Source organism: Chanos chanos, chromosome 5, assembly GCF_902362185.1.
Source record: "Chanos chanos chromosome 5, fChaCha1.1, whole genome shotgun sequence".
Lineage (NCBI taxonomy): Eukaryota > Metazoa > Chordata > Actinopteri > Gonorynchiformes > Chanidae > Chanos > Chanos chanos.
The window spans coordinates 35667038-35687807 of NC_044499.1; the positions used below are offsets into that span (position 1 = coordinate 35667038).

General features: G+C 39.9%; 2 protein-coding genes across 2 annotated transcripts; one reads left to right on the forward strand and one right to left on the reverse strand.

The window, feature by feature from the left end:
* Positions 1–1189: 1189 nt before the first annotated feature.
* lonrf1 (LON peptidase N-terminal domain and ring finger 1) lies at positions 1190–10709 on the forward strand. The gene is made up of 12 exons (XM_030775675.1): positions 1190–1911; positions 3769–3884; positions 4517–4639; positions 5306–5506; positions 5707–5932; positions 6334–6430; positions 6606–6720; positions 6905–7026; positions 7454–7612; positions 7742–7904; positions 8197–8349; positions 8806–10709. Exons 1-12 carry the CDS (start codon positions 1299–1301, stop codon positions 8962–8964), a joined length of 2247 nt encoding a protein of 748 aa, XP_030631535.1. The 5' UTR covers positions 1190–1298; the 3' UTR covers positions 8965–10709.
* A 948-nt stretch (positions 10710–11657) lies between these two features.
* cabp4 (calcium binding protein 4) lies at positions 11658–16570 on the reverse strand. Its single transcript, XM_030774922.1, has 7 exons — positions 16533–16570; positions 16228–16423; positions 14722–14752; positions 13351–13494; positions 13050–13159; positions 11972–12119; positions 11658–11686 (listed from the first exon to the last, which is right to left on the reverse strand). The coding sequence occupies exons 1-7, from the start codon at positions 16568–16570 to the stop codon at positions 11658–11660; spliced, it is 696 nt and encodes a 231-aa protein (XP_030630782.1).
* Positions 16571–20770: the final 4200 nt, after the last annotated feature.

Here is a 20770-nt window from a genome sequence, read left to right on the forward strand (position 1 = left end):
TATAATGCATATAGTAGCTTACATTATTTGTGGTAGACCATACAATATGATCATATATGCCAAATATGCAAACATTTGCAGTATTTTCAAACAAGAATCACAATACACTGCAAAACTGTACTGAAATTTCTAATCTTATTAGTATTTTGTTTATATGATACCAATATTTATACATTCACAAAATTATTCCTATACTTGATTGCTGCCCTACTTATTGCAGATACTGACATCAAACTGCAAGGGCTGAGCTACTGAAAAGATCAACGGTCAACAACCCACGAATATGGTATCCCTGGACATGTGTCCATGATATAGCTGTGATATAAGCTATGATATAAGCTTTCTATAAACTTTTTTTTAGTGTGTCAAAGGTAATAATTTGTTTTATAATGAAATAAACATTCTAAGCACAGACCTTCAAGAGCATTACTACAGACCTTCAAGAGTATTACTACACCGAACAACTACAATTGCTGACAAATATTCAACACTGTCATCTCAATAGCAACACCTGGCGAAAAACTGCCTCTTCCTTATTAACGACTGGAGTAGATAACAGACCTATATTTTGAATTGCCTACTGTTTATCTTTAATAGAAAATCCTGCTTGCTTTATTAAATAACAAGAAAAGAAGTTTACGAAAGGAAGTATTTCTGAAAGCTTTAGCGATCGTGTATTTGCTATTGTGACGAAATCCATCTCGTCAGCATTAAACAGTACTTCAAGATCGACTTTTTCATGGAAAGTTTTAAGGACAATAAACAAATAAGAACGTTTAGATCTTATCTGTCACCAATCACAGACAAGTGTGCTGTCTAGGAACATATTTACGTATTCGAAATATGACATAACTATTTGTGACACTTAAGTAACCGATCAACATAACTTCATGGTACAACGTAATGACGCTGCACTCCTTTTCACTCCTAACTTTTGCAACGTGGTTGTCTAGAAAATAACGAATAGATTGTCTATCTGTGCTATTTAAACCAGGTAAACAAAAGAAATACGATTTTTAAGTTTTAGACGGCACTTTCGTTCGCGCCCCTCTACTTCAACCTCACTAGTCTCCCCTCCACAGTTACGAAACTTCGATGTGCAGGTTTTGTAACTGCGACTCCTGGCCAATTGAAACGCGGCAATGGCATTCACGTGATAGTATTTTTATATAACGTACGAGCAAATGCCAAGGAAACTGTGAATCGCCATGCCGAACCATAAACAGCCGTTTTAAAGATGGTTTGAACATTTAGTTAAAAAAAACAGAAAGTGGCGATCGCCGAATGCCACCTAAAGCATGTCGTTACAAAAGGGTAACTCAGAATATGCGTTGGAAGAAAGGGGATTTTTCATAGCTTCTGAGACAGAACGCGACTGGGACGAAGAAGATAATGTAGACCACAAGAGACTTATTTTACTTAAAGCTGATGCTTTAGCATCGGAAAACCGTCTTAAAGATGCCGTAGATGTGTTTTCAATGGCTTTGCGCCATGATTATGTCCGACCGGACCAATTAAGCACCTTAGTGGATTGCATTTTACGGAACTTCAAGAGAAAATCGGAGGATACAGCAAGGGTGGTAGTCAGTCATCAAAACCGGGCCAAGGACAGCGAATTTAACTGTCCAGGGTGTCATAGATTTCTTGGCGAACCTGTGACTATTGCCTGTGGACATTCTTACTGTAAAGGATGTTTACGACAGTCGCTATTCTCCAAATGTAAATTGTGCAGCGAAGACATCGGGACAAGGCCTGAGGTCCTGCGACCTAATGTAATTCTTTGCGGACTTCTAGAAAAATTGTTCCCTAATGACTTCAAAAGAATAAAAACGCTAGGGGAGGTTGAAGGTCTTTTACAAAGTGAACAGTTTGACGAGGCAGTGTCACTAGCAAGTAACCTTTTGGAATCTGGTAAGTTTCTGCTTTCTTTCTTTTTGAGAGAAATTACATTTCATCTGCTGAACATCAAACAGTTTGTAGTAATGCGAGCATTTTTAGGACTTTGTTGAGGACGGGTCTGAAATTAGTTATTCTAATATTGTATAATTATACACGTCAATGGTGCGCTGAGTTCTACTGACCAACATTATTCTGTTTAGCACCGCTTAGCATTTGTTATGGAATTAATCCCACCCTTAGATCACGTAACCCTAGTGCGACAGCATTACGAAACGCGCAAGTAGGGCATGCGCACAAGTTAGAGTTGTGTAAGGGAGGTCGTGACACAGTGGAAAGCGTTTTGTAATCTCGAGGGATGGGAGAATTCCTGTACATTATTAACATACAATGAGATCTGTCAGGATGTTAAAATAAACTGCTTTATATCGTCGTTACTGATGTAGTGAAACTCCTGTTTTCTACACATCCGTGACAAGACGAATGCTTGTGTGAGCTTGGTAACCCAGGCGAGGTAGCACCGGTGTTCTGAATAACCATGACCACTCATAGTGTCATAACATGCAGAGCCATTGTGAAAGACACAACACTGCTGTACCCTTCGCCGAAATTTGTGTAAGCCAGTCTGTGTAGCCTGTTCTAGACGAAATCTTAATTATGTATGTGAATATTGTCTATGGAAGAGGACAGCAATGTTTTCAGCTCGGTGCAAATCACTTTGTCAATGTAAGGAATGAAATTGCATGCTGGTGGTAGTAGTAACGTTACTTCCTATGTACAGAGACCCCGGCATGGGAAGTCGAGGAATCTAGGTCAGGGTCATAGCTGCAGATCTGGTGTTGTAAACCCTAATGACCTCTGCTCTTTCACAGTGATGTAAGAAGAAGATTATAGATTTTATAAGTTGAACGCTGACCTGGAAAGAACTATCTACAACGTTAGGTTTATTTATCAGATATTTCATCAGTTTCATCTAAAACCCAGTGAAAAACGCAACTGTTCACTATAGGCTCGCGTTTGACATTGTAGTGGGAACGACTTGATATAGTTGCTTAGTTACGAAATGTGAGTGCCATTGAATAAGCTTGCTGCCGTAAGTGATGTAATGATGACATTGACTTATTGTGTGCCGTTATACAAGTTGATATATCTCACAGCAGTAGGCATGATTACAAAATGGTCTAGGGTGTGTACTGAGACATCACCAGACCTCTTTTAAAAAGCAAAAACAAAAAACAAACTAACAAATAAAAAAAAGAAATAATGTTGCTTTTTGTTTTAATGTCACAGTTTTGAAATATTACACATTGATCTCAGGTCAGGGTTAAAGTTGAAATATTAAAGTTAAACATCAAGATGAATACCTTCATACCATTACTCCAATTAGACAGATGGGCTTACATGTAATCATAAGGAGTAGTTCCAGGATAGGCTATATAAAGTACGGGGTCTAATCTACACGGCCATGTTAACAAAGAAGTAAATTCCCCAAGCTAACTAAATTTCTTCCCAAAGCGAGCCTGCTCCAGGGAGCCCTTGTGTAGGCTTATTGTTCAGGATCAGCGTGATGCACTCAGCCTCTTGTTAGAACCATTCATCGCATTCCAAATTTTTCTACATTTCTGTTCATTTATTTATATGCACATATGACTTATCAGCGTGTGCCAGATTTTCATCTCTTGACCTGGGTCTCTAGAATTGAACACTCAGTATCCAATCTAAGTTGCACTTCTAAGGCAAAAATGCGTTATCTTAATATTGCCCAGTATTATCTCCTCTCTGAGCTGTGTTTAGTTTTGAATAAACACAAGGAAATGATGTCAGATATGAGACTTGTGGTATTCATTTAAATTTCTCTTCTTTTTTTTTCAGACCCTGATGATGTCTGGGCCAGAGTGTACCGAGCTGAAGCCCACCTAGGCCTGAAGCAGCATGACCAGGCCCTGGAGGACTTGGACGTGTGGCTGAGTGGAGTCCCCACTGCTGAGGTAGGTCACTGGAACATTGGCACACTAAGTGGGAAGCTCTCACAGTAATAACAGTTGCGTCTACACAGGGAGTCAAGACTCTTCATGCGGTCTACAGATGCCCAGCAGTGAGATATGTGTTTTTATGAAAGACATAGCCTAATGGCCCAGTTCATTCACTGCCACATATCTTTTGGTTTCCTGTTTTATTAGGTGGTAGCACCTCTCTCAGTTAATTGAAAATATATTTCAGAATATTTACAGATACAAATAAACATTCAGTATGTATATGCAAACACTGAGAGGTAGTTTTGTGTTCGTCACTGCTTGCATTACATTATGTTTCAATCCATATTTGTTGTGTTTGTTTTATGACGTCTTTGTTATTATAGCTTTTGCTCAAGCCTGTACTGCAAAGTCTTGTGTTGCTGAGCACAGAATTGAAACGTGTTCTGTGCCAATCTAAATTTTTTTTTCTTACCAGTTTACTTTTTTTTGAGTTGAATATTTTAATCACTTAATTGTAAGCTAAACGATAACATGTGGTCCATGAAGTGGCAACAGAACCCAACCAGTGAAACACATCTGATTAAGCCATACACAGTGTTAGCTCTTAATGGCAAACCCCAATGGTGGTCTTATCTTTCTTCAAGGGCTATTTCCGAAAAGCCAAAATCCTCCAAGAGGTGGGACGAGTTGACGAATCTCTGCAAGTCTTCCTACAGTGCCTGGCCTTGGATGAGAGCCTCAGCAAGGCCAAACGAGAGGTGGAGAGGGTGAATCTCTGTTTCTTTTTCTCTCTCGCTAAGGCCTTGTGACTCTGCCTGCGTGCATTAACTCAATTCCCGCAATCAAAGAGCTCACTGAGTGTTGCATAATGTCTCTTTGACCATAGGGCTCAGAACATTTTATCATATCTCTGACAGTTAGCTTTTTTTTTCACCAATTAGATGCCTTATTATTGTGCTTACAAGCACTGGTCTGTAGCCTGTTGTAATATGTAATGCATATTAACGTAGGCTTCGTGTTTTTAGCAAATATCAAAATTGTTAGAAAACGTAAACTCAGCAACATTGTGGATGAAATATGTTAAATGAGCTTTGAGTTTTCCTTGGTGTGATGAGTTTTCTCCCTGGTAGTTTGGAAACGTCAAAAAAAATGCTGTGAAAATGTAAGTATTTAATTTTTTCAGATAGAATAGGCAGGCTTTACTTTGAAGAGCTATGAGCCCGCCGCATTGCTACTCCTTTCCAGTACTAGCATCTTTGGTGTGATTTAATTAGTAGATCAGTGATCAGTTAATGCCTTGAATCAGGCATGCAAAAACATTAAGTACAGACAGAACTGTTTGAGAAAGACAAAATCCCACGGTTGCTTCAGCAAGAGCGATGTTCTCTCTCTGCTTTCAATTCATTGACTTTTTCGGTTTGCGCTCTCCGCAGATTCTGTATGATCTGCTGTCCCCCGTCGGTGAAAACGTGACGGTTGGTTTACGCGAGACGGCCCAGAACGCTTCCCCTCACCTGCGCAGTAAGATCCTAGCGGGAGAGGCCCAGGTGAAAGCTCAGAACCAGCAGCGTGAAGAGCAGTCCCACTGTCAGTCTGAAACGCACACTGCCTCAGCCCAGTCCGAGCTACAGCAGGTTGGTCTTCATCTCCATCCCACGTCTGCATCTGTAGCTTTTCCCCGAAAAAGTCTTCCAGTGCTCATTACTCATGGGAATTGTTCAATCCCCATCAGTCACTGATTCAGCTTCTCATCGTTCTCTCTAATGAACATCCTGAGTGTATGTTAATGGGGTAGCTCACTGACACCTGTGTGTCCCCTCTGTGTGTTGGTAAGAAGGTTAACCGGGCCGAGAGTCTGGAGCGGACAGGCCTGAACAGAGCTCACTCGCTGCGGGCCCGTGGGCTGGAGGGAGCGGGAGAAGAAGGGCTGAAGAGGGTGTGCTCAGCTCCGCAGCTTGGTGACCAGGAAAAGAGTGCTTTACTCAAGAGGAAACTGTCCATCTCAGAGGCAGCGCAATGTGTGGTATACAGTAACAGGAGTAAACATAAAAAACAAGGAGGTGAGTGGTTTACTTTACATCCATCCATAAACCAAATCCATAAATAGAGCTTACATTTTTGTGTGCGTAAATGTTCCGATCATAATCATATCTGTTGAGTCCTGAATTTCATCACGTTATGTAATGCTCATGTTAGTGCTGGTGATGTGGAAGGACTTTCCATAACTCACATTTGGCAGCACAAATTAAAGAGCTTAATGGCTAAGCACTTGCATTGTTTCGGAATGAAAACATTTGATATCTACTAAGTGTGATATCCTGAAAGTAATAGCAGTTGGCAGAACCAGCATGACAACCTAATGTTTCGACTCTGCAGAGGAGTGACTGTGTGTTTTATTTTTATTTTCTTTTGGTTTCCTCTTCATCCCGTTCCTTGCTCTCATTGTGTGCTGGAACCGTAGGTGCTGACCACGAGCGTGCTGTGGTAACTAACCCTCGCCGGACAGTGACCAAGGAACAGTTGGACTCCAATGACCTTGAATGCTCCCTATGCATGAGGTAAACTTGACACATTGGGTTGAATGCAGCAGTGCATATCCGACTAATATGTTTTATGAATATGAGTTAAGAGAAATTTTAGTTAGGACTTTATGTTGGAATATAATTCTACTAGCAACTGTAACCTTGTGTCAGCATTTAAAGGGTCTCCCATTTGGCCTTTTCTCTTCTCCAGATTGTTCTTTGAGCCAGTGACCACACCCTGTGGCCACACATTCTGTAAAAGCTGTCTGGAACGTTGTCTTGACCATACTCCCCAATGTCCACTCTGTAAAGAGAGCCTCAAAGAGGTAAACCTTTTCTTTTACATCTCTGCTTGAGGAGAATGGGATTATTATGATACACCAATAATACTTAGTTCTCTCTGAAAAACTGCATATAAAGGAGTCGCATTTTGGGGTTTTTTTAAGCCTAAGTTGCCCTTTTTTTTTTTTTTTATACATTTTCTCTCTCTCTCTCTCTCCTCTGCACTAGTATCTAGCCACTAGAAAGTACTCCATCACAGCCATTTTGGATGACATCATTAAACGGTACTTGTCTGAAGAGCATTCTGAAAGGCAGAAGGTCCATATTGAAGAAACTAAAGAGCTCTCAGAGTGAGTAATTCAAGTATATGGAACAACAGTCGGGCCAACAAAAGAGGAAGGGGGGAAAATAAATAATGATTGTATTTTACAATTCAGTTTTGGATTTATTATTTTGAATAAACTGAATTTGGAATTGAATTTCTAGAGTAATGTTGAAATTGTATTTCCAGATTAAAGTCGGCTTGTAGACATTTTAAGTGAAATCCAGAAAGACAATGCCTATTTTTTTTCTCTGGAGTGTGAAATCTTGAAATACATTGTTTTTGTTTTTTTTCCTCTGGGGTGGATCTAATACTATTTCTTTGAAGTAACTGCTCTCATTACGTGCCTAAGGCGTGTAATGAGAGCCGTTACTTCTAAGAACTCTCTACACCATAGTGCTTTTTATTATTATTATCTTCATTGATTTTAACGTCAGTTTTTGTCCCTCCTCCAGCCTGACGAAGAATGTCCCTATTTTTGTGTGTACCATGGCCTACCCTACTGTGCCTTGCCCCCTCCATGTCTTTGAGCCGCGTTATCGCCTTATGATTCGCCGCTGTATGGAGACTGGCACCCGCCAATTTGGGATGTGTATCAATGATCCACAGAAAGGGTATGGCTATATTTAACAAAAACCTTAAAAATACTGAATGATTGAAAGAGATGCTACTGTATATGATGTGCCGTGTGGTGCATTGCTAGGTTGTAGGTTTTGTATTGATGCCAGGGCCTTTCTCTACAGGTTTGTGGACTACGGTTGCATGTTACAGATCCGGAGCGTGCACTTCCTGCCTGACGGCCGTTCTGTTGTGGACACGATTGGAGGAAAGCGCTTCCGTGTCCTGTCTCGTGGCATGAGAGATGGATATTGCATCGCTGACATTGAATATTTGGAAGACACTAAAGTAAGAGTTCATGCTGGACATCTGCATGTTAATAGATGAGATTGAGAATTTTATCACTTAACCTTAGCAAAGCTTGGACATACCCTCAGAGTACAAATATGCTAATTAGTGCTTGTACCTATGCTATTTTGTTTGTTTTTGCCTGAGAGGACAGACTGTTTGGTTGGAGTAAAGATGCCAGTTTCATGCATAAACACATATTTTGTGGGATTTCAGTACAGTATTTTTTTCAAGTGGATCTATATGTGAGGAAAATGTTGTGTTTACATTGACGTGTCTGTGTTCCTTGCAGGTAAATGGTGAGGAGGAGCTAGTCAAACTGCAGGAGCTTCATGACCAGGTGTATGAGCAGGCCCGTACCTGGTTTCAGAACCTCAAGAACCGTTTCCGGAACCAAATTCTACAGCATTTTGGCCCCATGCCTGAGAGAGAAGCAGATATTCAGGTAAGCACACGTGGTAGTTAATTACGTAATGCGTTACCATGATGACTCCGCCATAATGTAATAAGCCAGGCATTTGTTGGTCTCTCCGATCACGTGTATTTGCATAGTTTGTCCTTGATTGGGCCATGATTGAAAGGGCAAAGTTTAGGAAGTACAGAGTACTGTGTGTACGGTGACACTTGCATAACTCTTTGAGTGTAATTCCTTTTTTTTCAGAACTCTGACATAAGAATTATTCATCATCTCTAGCACAGGACATGCAGTCTCATGGACACTTTGGCAAGATCATGATCTAGATTTTAGTTAAAACTCCCTGCAGCCATGAACAAAAAAGGATAATATGACCTAATGAGTAATGCACCAATGGTGCATGTGATAGAATTGTCTAAGCCTGAGTCTTTGAGAACTTGAATCAGTAGTATTTTCTCTTATCTTTGACGTTACTCCCGCCCCCAGGCCACACCCAACGGCCCAGCATGCTGCTGGTGGCTTCTCGCTGTGCTTCCAGTGGACCCTCGTTACCAGCTGTCTGTCCTCTCAATGACCACGCTGAAAGAACGCTTGGTCAAGATCCAGCACATTCTCACCTACCTGCAGAATATCCCCAATGAGTAGAGCTTCTAGAACCATCTTTCCACCTCCACCACGGTGCTTTAGAGCCCCTCGACTGAAAGAGCGCGGAGACACCAGCCGAGTAACGGAGAGAAGTCAGTCAGATGATAACATCCTGCAAAAAAGCTTTTGGCCTGGATCAGATGTGTTATGTTCAGATTGTTTGAAATGATGTTGGTTTTGACGATTGTTACTACATAATCTACAGTATATTAACTCTTTGCATGCAGTTTCACAAACACATATAAATATATAAATTGTCATTCAGATACTTTGGACATGTTTTTTGATCCAGGTCTCCTTGATTTTCTTTATGGCCCTGTGTCTCTGCATTCATAATTGTCAGTATACCGCAGTAGTTCTGACACTATCTTTCAGAGACTCCAATCAGTGTGCTTGTTTTCTGCCACACAAGGGTCTGTCAACACTATCAACTATCAATAGTCTTGCTGTAAACTTTTCTTTCTCAAAGGCAGGTGTCTCAGAGAAATGTGTGTATGTATGTGTGTGTATGTATGTATATGCGTGTGTATGTATGTATGTGTGTTTATGTGAGAGTGAAAGAGAAACCAGCAGAGAGTAGGTTTGCAGTGGACTGCTTGGGGAGCTTCATAAGAAAATCTCAAATGCTGAATTTAAACAACCTGTTGTGGGAGGGAGAGGGACACACTGATATCATATGACAAGTGGGGTCAAGGGGGAAAGTTAGACCTTTTTTTCATATGATTATAGTGCAACGACAAGAAAAAAACTTGTAACAACTCTTAGGGAAAGAAAGCAGAAATTTCTTCCAAGTATCAAGCCTCTTTCTTTCACTTTACAAGTCAAGCACGCACAAGAGGCGGTTGTTCTGCAACGGCTTCAAAAACACACTGAAAGAGAGCAGTTTTGATAGCATACTAATATTAATGTTGTGTTACTTCCATTTCTGTCAGATTAAAAAAAATGCCAGACACAACTCTATCCATCGTCACTTACTGATATGTGGGACATATTGTACCCATGGCAATAGAGTATATGCATTTTAGCTGCTGAGAAAACAGAACTAATTTGGACAATTCCAAATTCATTCTTCCAAGAGTGTCCTTGTTTTGGACCCGTAGATCCAGGACTTCAATCCTGGTAGTTTAGTTAGAAATGTCATTGATTTGCTGTGGGTGTGCTCTGATCTGGGTCATCATTTAACAAAAATAAAAAACAAAAAAAAAAAAACAACAACAACAAAATCAAAACCTTATCTTCCTTGTGTTACCAGTGTCTGAAAGCCAAAAGTTCCAATTCCTGTTGAGTCCAGTATAACTGAAGCAGTAATTTTTCTTTTTGAAGAAAACAGAACAGAAAAAAAGAGAGATCTATATATTTTGACTGTGTGTTTGTACAAATAAATAAAAAAAGGGGGAACTTGCAATATTTTGACTGATTCACATAAATAAAATGAAACATGAAACGTTACTGTCTGCGTTTGGCACTAATGCTCCAGAAAGACGGCATGCTCAGATAGGCAGTAACACCGATGTGCTGGCTTTCTCTGGCACTTCTTTCTCTGTGGTGCTCGAGTGTGCAGACTAAACTTATGCCTTATACCATTTTGCATTTTGCTGACAGGGCATAATGCTTTGGGCCTGGGTTGGTTGCATTCCTGTTGCCAGAGTAATAATTCTGTGGTCTAATTTTCTTCAGTTGCCTCTTGGCCAAATTATTTTCAGTGTGTAAGATATGTCCAGTAATGGCTCTATTGTATGTAAATCATTTGTTTGAAGGTTTTTTTTTTTTTTTTTTTTACAGATTTTTTTGCTTTTTGCTCAAATATTTAAGTTATCAATTTTCAATTAAAAATGCTTTCTTTTTTCATCCCGATTCCAGTTGTTTTTGTGTAGATCTGTAGAATACACTCCAGTGAAATTCTCTGTCGACTACTCTGTGAATGTAACTAACACACTGACAGTGGATTGGATTCTTTTTGAGGCTTCATTAAATATATGGAACTTAAATATGGTTCAGAATCTGGAATTACCAAAAACAGAAGATAACACACCTGTAATTCATGAGTTTGGTAAACAGTGAAAAATCCGACATGGTCTGGGAAATTTGTTCACACACAGGTAGATTTGTGTAAAATGAGAATCAGATTTATGGATTGTGGACATACTTTATTGCATTAGCAGTGCCTTGGTAGAACATTAAAGAAAATATCTTAAATTTACAAGGATTCCAACATCAGAAGTATTTTTTTGCTTGCCAAAGTACAATCAGTAAAAAAAATAAAGATAAAATCCTACTTTACTCTTATTAATGAGTGTAAAAGCAAAGTCTCTTGAGAGACAAGTTCAAGTAGAAGTCCTTAAGCAAACAACATCAACAAGACCGATATTCAAACACCCAAATTCAAACTCAATTCTTCCTTTATTACTGTAACCTCCTTCATCACTCACAGCTACCCATGGCATTTCAACTGGTGCGTGCGTGACATTTTGTTTCACCTCAATATAATATTTAAACTGAACACTTGTATTTTCTCAAGTGTGGAGAGAATCCAAAAGATTGAAAACAAGTACTTCAAAGATAAATGCATTACAATTTCTCATTCTCACAATGAGAAGTATGCACACCTGTTTGCTACATTCCTACACTGAAATAGAGAGGATGTTAGGGGCAGAGACAGTAAGTCTTCAGGAGGAAATCCAAAATGTGTAAAGCTATCGAGCTGATAGCATCATGACAAATTCTGAAAAAGACAATGGAAATGACATTACTGACAATTCATATACTAAGCTATGAGCTGATGAATGTTAAAATAGCTTAGTTTAAAAATTACTTTTACACCAGAAACCACAATTCTCACTTTGTTAGCCACAGTGGTTTGTTTACAAGAGCATCAAACAATTTGAGAATATGCACTATGCTAAACATACAAGTATGTTATTTTCCTAGAAGACAGCAGTGATGTCACATGACCTATGACTGCTGACTTGTGCTCTGATGAGATTAAATGGTACATGGTTTCTCTCACCATCAAAGTCCACGTTGCCATCTCCGTTGAGGTCGATGTCACTTAGGATCTCCTCCAGCTCCCCTTTCTTCAGCTTCTCCCCCAGGAGCGTTTTCATGGCCTCCTTCAGTTCCTCCAAGGTGATCCGTCCATCCCCATCAAAATCAAACTGAGAGCAAAACGGAGACATAGGAAAGAGAGAGACAGAAGCAAATAGAGTCACGGGGAAACGGAAACAAGAACGGAGAAAAGGGTAGGTGTGGAGAAGTGAGAAAGAGATGGGAAGGAGAGAGCTGCACAGTTCTCCATCCTCAAGACCTCAAAGCACAATCCAGCACATCCCTGTATGTGACCCTGTTTTATCTCTGATCTCACCTCCACCCTCTCCGCCCTGTATCCTTTTACACCACCGCAACAACATCCTTCTCCAACGCTCTCGCGCACACTGACACATTTTATCAAGACCTGAATGTATACTTCTCATTTCTGCCACAAAATATTGTCGCTCTCCATTCTGCCCACATACAAATATATTGTTAGTGATTGTGTGTGCTGCTAAAACAGTCATCTTTTTATACATTCTGAATGATGTGAACAGTCATTATTCGCTGATCATTGTGCTGAACAAATCTCACTGATCAGTCAGAATCAAATGTTCAACAATAAACACACAACACAAGAAACTCAGAGCTATTGCTGCAACATTATCGTTGAATTCTACTCATTCTTATTTGTGAAATGACAAAGTTTTTTTCCCATCCCTATTGTCACTGGAATTTATTTTGTGCCCTTTGTCCCCATTCCCATAAATAACCGTGGGCTGCCAATTACTGCCATCTCCATCATCATTCTCTAATGGTAAAAGGAGAGCGACAGAACACAGAGTGTGACTCAAAGTGGTCGCCAGTTACGGACTGGGCCTTTGCGTTTTTGTGTAGAGAAACCTTTTTCATAAACTCATCATTAACTTGTCAGTGGCACAATTTTCACACGTGATACAGTTTGAAAAATGAACGTGTACCTTGTGTGAGTACAGAAGAACAGACTATATAGGTGACTGGGCCTGTATGGTGACAGATCTCCTCCAATTCCCACTCACCTGTTTGAAAGCACACTGTAGCTCCCTCATGCCAACCATGTGAGCAGTCTCTGCCAACATCCTGGGCCCCATTAGCTCACAGAAATCCTCAAAATCCACATGACCTCCCCCTAGACAGATGGAACTTTACAGATGTAAACAAACCATCTATTTACAGATTACAACAGGCCATAACAGCGAAAAAATACATAGAGTTCTCTCTCTCTCTCTCTCTCTCTCTCTCTCTCTCTCTCTCGCTTGTTTGCTCGCCCTCTCTCTCTCTCTCTCTCTCTCACCCATGACCTCACACACATTAACTCACATTTCATTTTGATCTGTTGAACAATCTCTATTAGCTCCATCTCAGTGGGCATGTATCCCATAGTCCTCATACAGTCTGCAACATCCTTATAGTGTAAATATCCATCCTGGTCATAGTCAAATTCCTTAAATGCTAACAGCAACTCTGGAGAAATGAAAAAGCAGAAAGACAGAGACTTTTGTTAGTTATGGTACTGCGAACATTTCAACATGACAGCAACATCGCGGCAGTTGTTTTGTGCATATCAAACCAGTAGGTGGCACTCTAGTCAAATAGTCTAGTCTCACATCATTGTATTAAGCCCTTAAGGACTGTCTATTTCAGAGCGCTGGTATGAACTGACAGAGGCTTTAAGAGTCATTAATGTTGGTGAGAATGTACATTTTGTCCATCACTTTTCTTTCTACATCACTTTCAATTTTCTGGATAGTGGACAAACTCATTGCTTTAAGCCTTGTATTTGGCAAACAGGCCAGGGCCTACACAAGAACCTCTCAGCTTTGGTTAGCGACCATCCATGAGATGATATAAATTTCACAAGTCCACTCTCTTCAGTTATGGCTGATGGTTCATTAATCTAAAGTTGTCAGTGTGCTCTGACGAGCAATTTGTGTATGATTACAGACATGTAGCTTTAGGGGTAGGCCATAAGGACGTTATGTGCTAAAACTCCAGTCGATGTGGACATCTCAAATGGTCTACTGCTCAGGCTGTCAGTCTAATTCAGTAATACATATGAAGAATCCCATAGGCACATAGACCGTGTATGTATATTTTTTAAAGCAACTATTCTCTGTTCTTCTAGATTATAATATCCAGTACCATGATCTCTATAATCCACTCAGAACAGAATTTTTAGGCTTGCCTGTGTCAAACGAATTACAGGTGACATCTGTTCTTCTGTGCTTTTATGAAGTTTAGATATCAGGATTTCAGTTAGGGGTTCATGTCCATTATTACCAAATGCACATGCAGAATTATGCATCATAAAGCTCAATTTTCACTGAAGTAAACTTGGACTGATTATACAAAAGTACTCTGTATGTTTAGTGAGGCCAATGTAGCCTTAAACCACTGATTGAGAGGTTAGTTTAGGTTATATACAGTAGTAGTTATGTAAGCCATGTGAGTGAGTAATTTCTTCGGCTGTAAGTGTATGCCACCAGCATTAGCAGATTTGATGAGTCATTGGTATAATAGACTTATTCTCAAGCATATATATTGCCCTGTTCTGCATTAGTCACAAATTCCACATTTTCTCCTTACTTGACACTATTTAGTAGACAGTATTTAAAATAATTTGCATGATAAATAATATTCATTATTTCTGGCACAAAACATACAGGTCATTTTAACATGTAGAAGACTCACCATCCAGTTCCTCAGGCAATAATTCTCTGTCCTGAAGAGAAGAGAGAAAATGAGAGATGTTCATGGGAGGAGGGGAAAAAGCATCTAAATAAGGAAATCATCTCCTAGTTATTGCCAGCACCTCTCTTGAGACATACTCCATATTTAATCTCTTTTTACAGCAGTTCATAATGAAATGCTTATCAAATCTGCTAAGCTGCACATTGATGGATGTGGAAAGAGAGAGATGATTCTAATAGGATTACACCTCAACATGCTTCTCAAATGCTCACGTAAACTCTCTCTCTCTCTGTCTCACATGCATACACACACACACACACACACTCACAGAGGGGGAGAGAGAGAGAGAGAGAGAGAGAGAGAGAGAGAGGCAGGAAAACGGAAACACTGCATGCGCATACAAAACTGTAATCTAATCACACAGTTGAGAACACAAAGCATCTCATGACAGTAGCGCACACGATGTTTTCTGCTCACTGATCCAGTGACTTTTTGATATTCGAAACTTTTTACTCTCAAGTGAACTTTAATTTATTCCACACGCATTATTATCATTAGCGTTTCTCATTTAGTGAGAGATTTTCTTCCGCACAACATTTTGACCTGTTAAGTGTTGCTACGGTGAGTGCTCTGTAAACGGTCCAGACTGTGAACACAAACCGACGGTTTTGGGTGAAGCCTTGACCCGGCATTAACATAATGATCATGTTTGGTCTTGGTGATGTGTGAAATGAACAAGAAAGTCTTACCCAGCATGCTGATCCGACCCTAGACCTTTCGCTTATTTATTTATTTTCCTTTCATGGGAACACACCATCTGAACACACAGGCTAGTCACGGTGACCGTCATCAGTGTAATTGAGAGTATGTTAAAATATAATTACTGAAGTCTTTCTTTTTTTAATGTGTTGACAAGATACTTAAAAGTTCTGTCACCTCGCTGAGACTGACTATGGACTGCAAGGCAATGAGTCCAACACCACCCACTCTCTATGTTTCGATGTGTATCGGCCCTCAAGAGTAATAATCAACACAACATAATGAAGTCAATCTTTCGAAAAAATGAGTACATTCCATATTTGCTTCTTTGTTGATTCATCACTCTGCTCTCAGATGGTCACAACCCGTGTAACAAGGTGTTGCCATCTGTTGGTGTGTTTGTTTACATGATGAGAGTTGGGGGGTTTTTTTCAGCCCAAAGGGGTTGTTTTGGTGATAAAGTTAACTCAGTTTGAACTTGACTTTGGCAGTTTATGAGACCGATTCAAGAGTTGGGGGTTTCTCGGGAAGTTAAGTGTTGATATGCACTGTGATCACACTGTTAAATCTGTACCGTCTGCTTCAGAATAGACCGGTCATGTGACTAACTTCTGTTGACTACAGTGACACTTCCCGACAGACACCAGACAAGCATAGCGCATTTAAACTCTACAGACTCACTTTGGCTTAAAACACTTTTTTTTTTTTTAGTTTAGGACTGCAGGCATATAGAAGATGAGGACTGACCTGACCAAACAGTGCATTGAGGTAGGCAGTGTATGCTGATGCTATAGAGTTCTGTCCAAGGCTCCTTCTCCTCCCGTGAGACCGTGAGCCTGAGGATTCTGTGGAAGAGCCTCTGTGATGACCGTCTTTGGAGGAGTGACGTAGAGCAGATCGTAATGGAGTCTTTTCTGATGAGGATCCAGGGCGAGAGGATGCACTGTGAAGCAAAGAGGTTGTCACTTCCCCATCATCATCATCATCATTATTTAACTTATATTTTATAAATAGCTTATGACTGTGAGTAGCATGAGGCAGTAGTCACTGACCTGGTGTCCTGTCCTCCTTTTTGTCCTTTCTGAGACATGCTGATGAGCGCAAGGGAGAGAGAGAGAGATAGAGAGAGAGAGAGAGGGAGGGAGGTTACACTGCTTGCATGTATTTTTTCTCTCTCACGAGAGAGACATACTCAGAAATTTATATTCCATGGACCTTATAACATGTGGGCCAGCCGTTAGGTCATCGGTTCATTACAAACTGTGATGATAATCTCCACATTTTAAAGACCAAACACTTCCTTCTGCTATCTGCATCCCATTGAGAATGTGATGATAAGAGAAACCTTGTTTCCTTGCTATATCAACATTTGTTGTAATAGCCAATAAAGGTCCAGGATTCATGAAAAAAGAAAATGCTATGGCCTTTTAAATTAGCAAAGTTACTGATGTTTTCAATCATATGAAAATGCAATGCAAATACAACAGACAATTAACAATCCTTATTTTCAGATAATAAGCAACATTAAAATTCTTTGCAGAGCGTGAGAATTTCACTAATGTAACGTTGTAGGTATCACGCTCTTTCTATTCATAATCTGGAGACAGTCTCGAATTTATTTTGACTCTATTTTGACTGGTGGGTAATTGCTTTATGTATTGAGCAAGTCATGTTTTATTTGCATAGAATATTTCAATTTAGTCTTCGACACATAGGCCTGTATCTGGACTGGGGAAGACACACAGACAAAATATTACGTGATTGCAATACGATCACATCAATGCTACTTTATTCAACCAACTCTCTACCACGCAGCTGTCCTAATTTTTCCTCTGGGCTCATAACGCAACGTGTTCACCTCATCCAAGGGAGAGGCCAGTTGGACCGTTAGACAATTCCCGCTGTAATCGCAGACAAGGTCAGACTATCATGCGGCTCACCACATTCCAAACTGCTATTGAGGTCACGCATGTTTTGTATTGTCTTTCCGATGCCACGTTTCCAGCAATGGTTAACTATGCATTTGTTGCTTTACGATGTGTGACTGAAAGCCCGATCTGCAAGACGTAGCCTACTGACTGCTTGAGGTCGTATAGAATTTTGATCATTTTTGGTAGACTGCTTAGCGGTAAAGACCTACCCACAGCAGCAGAATTTTGTCGACTGAAAGGATCGCATTGTGAAAACCAGTCTGGTCTTGCTGTTCACTTAACTTTTCTTTACTTTGGTTCACTTACGTCTGGAAGTAATTTTGTGTTTATAAAGGAAAGCTTGTATACTTAAATCTTTCTTAAAAATTACACTTTATGTGACAGGAGAGAGAGTGCATTTGCCCCGATGCCCTCCGCATTCAGTGCCTTCTTCGTCCGCTCCCACCAGCGATATATCGCTGCCGGGTAGATCAATCAGAGATTGCCAAAACTTTCCCGTGTCTGATCTGAAAACAAGCCACGGGACAATAGGCGCTGCTGGTTCAGACCGGCTCTATCGATCTAACATGACCGATTTTGTGTCACGATCGCTGAAATGAGACTGTCCCCTTAGTTACCGTCGCGGCCGCAAGATGATGGAATTTTTCTTGTCGGGTCTAAGGCCTTGGCTTGCTGTGCGAACCGTTAAATGCGAGAAGGCGCCGTTCTCACATATTTCAAGTCACGCTACTTTGATTTTGTGTCTTGTTATGCTTTATTTGCCGACATCTCTGATTTGCATTGCAATCTCATTCTGCATCTGTTAGTCATGAAACCATTGCTCTTCTACAAATATTATGAATCTAAACTTAAAGGGCTAAATTAGCATTACAGTTAATGAAAGTAATTAATTTTGTCTTTGCCGATGATGCTAAATTGTTGGACTTAAGGTCAACCTAGGAGAAAACAATTAATGACTCCTGTCCTTACCTTTACTTCGATTTGGAAAACCTTGAGAGAGACCTGAACACTCCTTCTCCCTCCTTGAGAATGGATTGTTTACTCTGTATGGTGGGAGTGACCCTGGCCTCTCTCCTATGGATAATTCCATAAGCTGTTATTATCTGTCTAAATATGTCTGGATCATGGTGTGATCATGGAGATTGTGTATCTGTGGAGACAGAGAGAGAGAGAGAGAAAAAAAAGAGAAAGAGAGAGAGAGAGTAAGTAGTGTCTCTTCATAAAAGTTTACATGAAAGATCATCATAATTCAGTCATACAACCTATAAATCATAGAACCTCATAATTTATGATATGACCTTTCCAAGATTTTCTGTCACCCCCTAAACTAACAAACATCCCTGATCAAGAGGTGAAAGGATACATTTCAGCAACCGAGCCTATTTTGGCACCTTCAGTGTTCATCTGATGTGTCAAAGCCTTGTAGACCTGGTCATAAGTGAAACGGTTTTATTTCAATAGAAACAGAGCAAAACTTGACAAATTAACAAATAGACCTATATCAGATTCAAGATCAATTATTTCCTTTCCAGTACTTAAGTTTACTAAAGATTGCGTTAAATTAATAACCAAGGGAAATTCTTTAAAATATTATACCTATTAAAAACACTGTTTTAGGGTGCATAGTCAAATACCTCTAATATGTATCAGACTGAAGTATTCTAACAAACATTTCATTTGTCATATTCTTTCACAATGACTTGTCATTGACAATATTGATCAGCAAATCTTTATATCCTATAAATGTATGTGGTTGGTTACAAAGGACCAATCAATTTTCCTAGTAAGGAATTGTGAAGTTAATGTGTAATGTTTTGTGTAAATTTTTCCAGTGCAGACACAATGATAACTGCTGTCCGCATGACCTAAACAAAAGAAATATTTATCTGTGTTTGTTTGCGACCTGTCCTTGTCTTCACTGTCCTTCACACCACTTTAACAAAAGGAATCAAAGGAATCAGCATCAGTTCATTTGGTCCTTTCTCTCTCTCTCTCAGTCACTGTTGTGCCAAGGGGACAACACAGGTGAATACGTCGCAAAGGCAATAGGAGGAGAATCTGCCATTCCTGCCTTCTTCTTTCCTCTCAATTATGCTTACCGCACTGATCCCAAAATGCTAATTTAGCATTTCAGCTTTTCAAACCTGACTTTTTTTTTTTTTTACTTTTTCAAAGAGTTTTACAGAAGCAAGAGAGGCAATAGTGTCGCCCTGATGGCAAGATAGATGCCAGAGTCAGCTCCCCGAAGATATGTAGTGTTTTCAAAGGAATGCTGAAACATGAGTTCAGTTTTATATTGTTCGGCCAATGCTGCGTGTTCACGTGAGAACCATGAGCTGAGTTCTGCAGTGGGAATGCTGAATTAAAAAAAAAAGAAAACCAATTCCTTTGTCTGGTAATTTTGTTTTTTGACACTTTGACTCTTTGCTGTTATGTTCTTTTTAGGACATGCATGTCCAGCTATTCAGCTAACCTTGCAGATTTGGCAGGAGAACATTGGTTGTGACATATCATGAATTGATTATGGTAGAGTCTGGTCCTTCTGCTGTTGTCTTGAATACATGATGGTTAATCATTATTAGGATAGAGTTTTATCAGAGCTGAGTTTTTTGGATGAGTGAGCGAGTGCAGGCAGAGTTCCCCACTGTCACATAATAAATCTGGTGAAGAATAGACAATGAGATGTGATCACCTTCCCTGCATCATAACATTGTTTGAATTTTTCATGTAGCTTAGTGACCTTAGTCAGTTATTGCGATTTATTTTTCCCCCCACCTTTAAACACTAATAGGATCAACTTTCAACGTTGTTTTTGTCGTTTCTTAAAACGATGTCACAGTGAAAGCTTGGATTTGCTTTGTGTAATTTTTTTTCTCACTAGTCATCTATGTCTGATCGCTGTTCCATGGATGATTGTACATGACTGATTGATGGGAGTTACTTTCAAATTACAGGTCTAATCATCTCCTTGCTGTAGAGTCCTTTCGCAGTTGTCACTTGCGATCAGTGTCAAATGTGTTCAACAAAATGAATGAGAGAAGGAAAACATGTTTTAGGCCAGCAGTGGCACCTTTCTTATTCCAGGTTTATTAGACCCCTAATTCAGTGCTTAAAGACATAATTGTCCCCACATACTGATCCAAGACCAGTTTTCATTAGCCCAGGAATAAGCAACCCACTTATTGTGTAGCAACAATATGGACAGACTTTTCCTCAAACCCTACTCAAAACCAATCTGATTCAGCCAATTGAGAGGAGAAGAGAAGAGAAGAGAAGAGAAGAGAAGAGAAGAGAAGAGAAGAGAAGAGAAGAGAAGAGAAGAGACTGATCTTGGAGCTTTTGCTTTAACCCCATGCAGT

Excerpts from the sequence above, each read along its gene's own strand:
- cabp4 (XM_030774922.1), bottom strand. The coding sequence starts at position 16,570 with ATGTCTCAGAAAGGACAAAAAGGAGGACAGGACACCAG. Across the intron at positions 13,160-13,350 it reads TCAACAGATCAAAATGAAAT|GGGGAGGTCATGTGGATTTT; the intron begins GTGAGTTAATGT and ends CCATCTGTCTAG. Across the intron at positions 12,120-13,049 it reads TACAGTGTGCTTTCAAACAG|TTTGATTTTGATGGGGATGG; the intron begins GTGAGTGGGAAT and ends TTTTGCTCTCAG.
- lonrf1 (XM_030775675.1), top strand. The coding sequence starts at position 1,299 with ATGTCGTTACAAAAGGGTAACTCAGAATATGCGTTGGAAGAAAGGGGA. Across the intron at positions 7,613-7,741 it reads ATCAATGATCCACAGAAAGG|GTTTGTGGACTACGGTTGCA; the intron begins GTATGGCTATAT and ends CTTTCTCTACAG. Across the intron at positions 7,905-8,196 it reads AATATTTGGAAGACACTAAA|GTAAATGGTGAGGAGGAGCT; the intron begins GTAAGAGTTCAT and ends TGTTCCTTGCAG.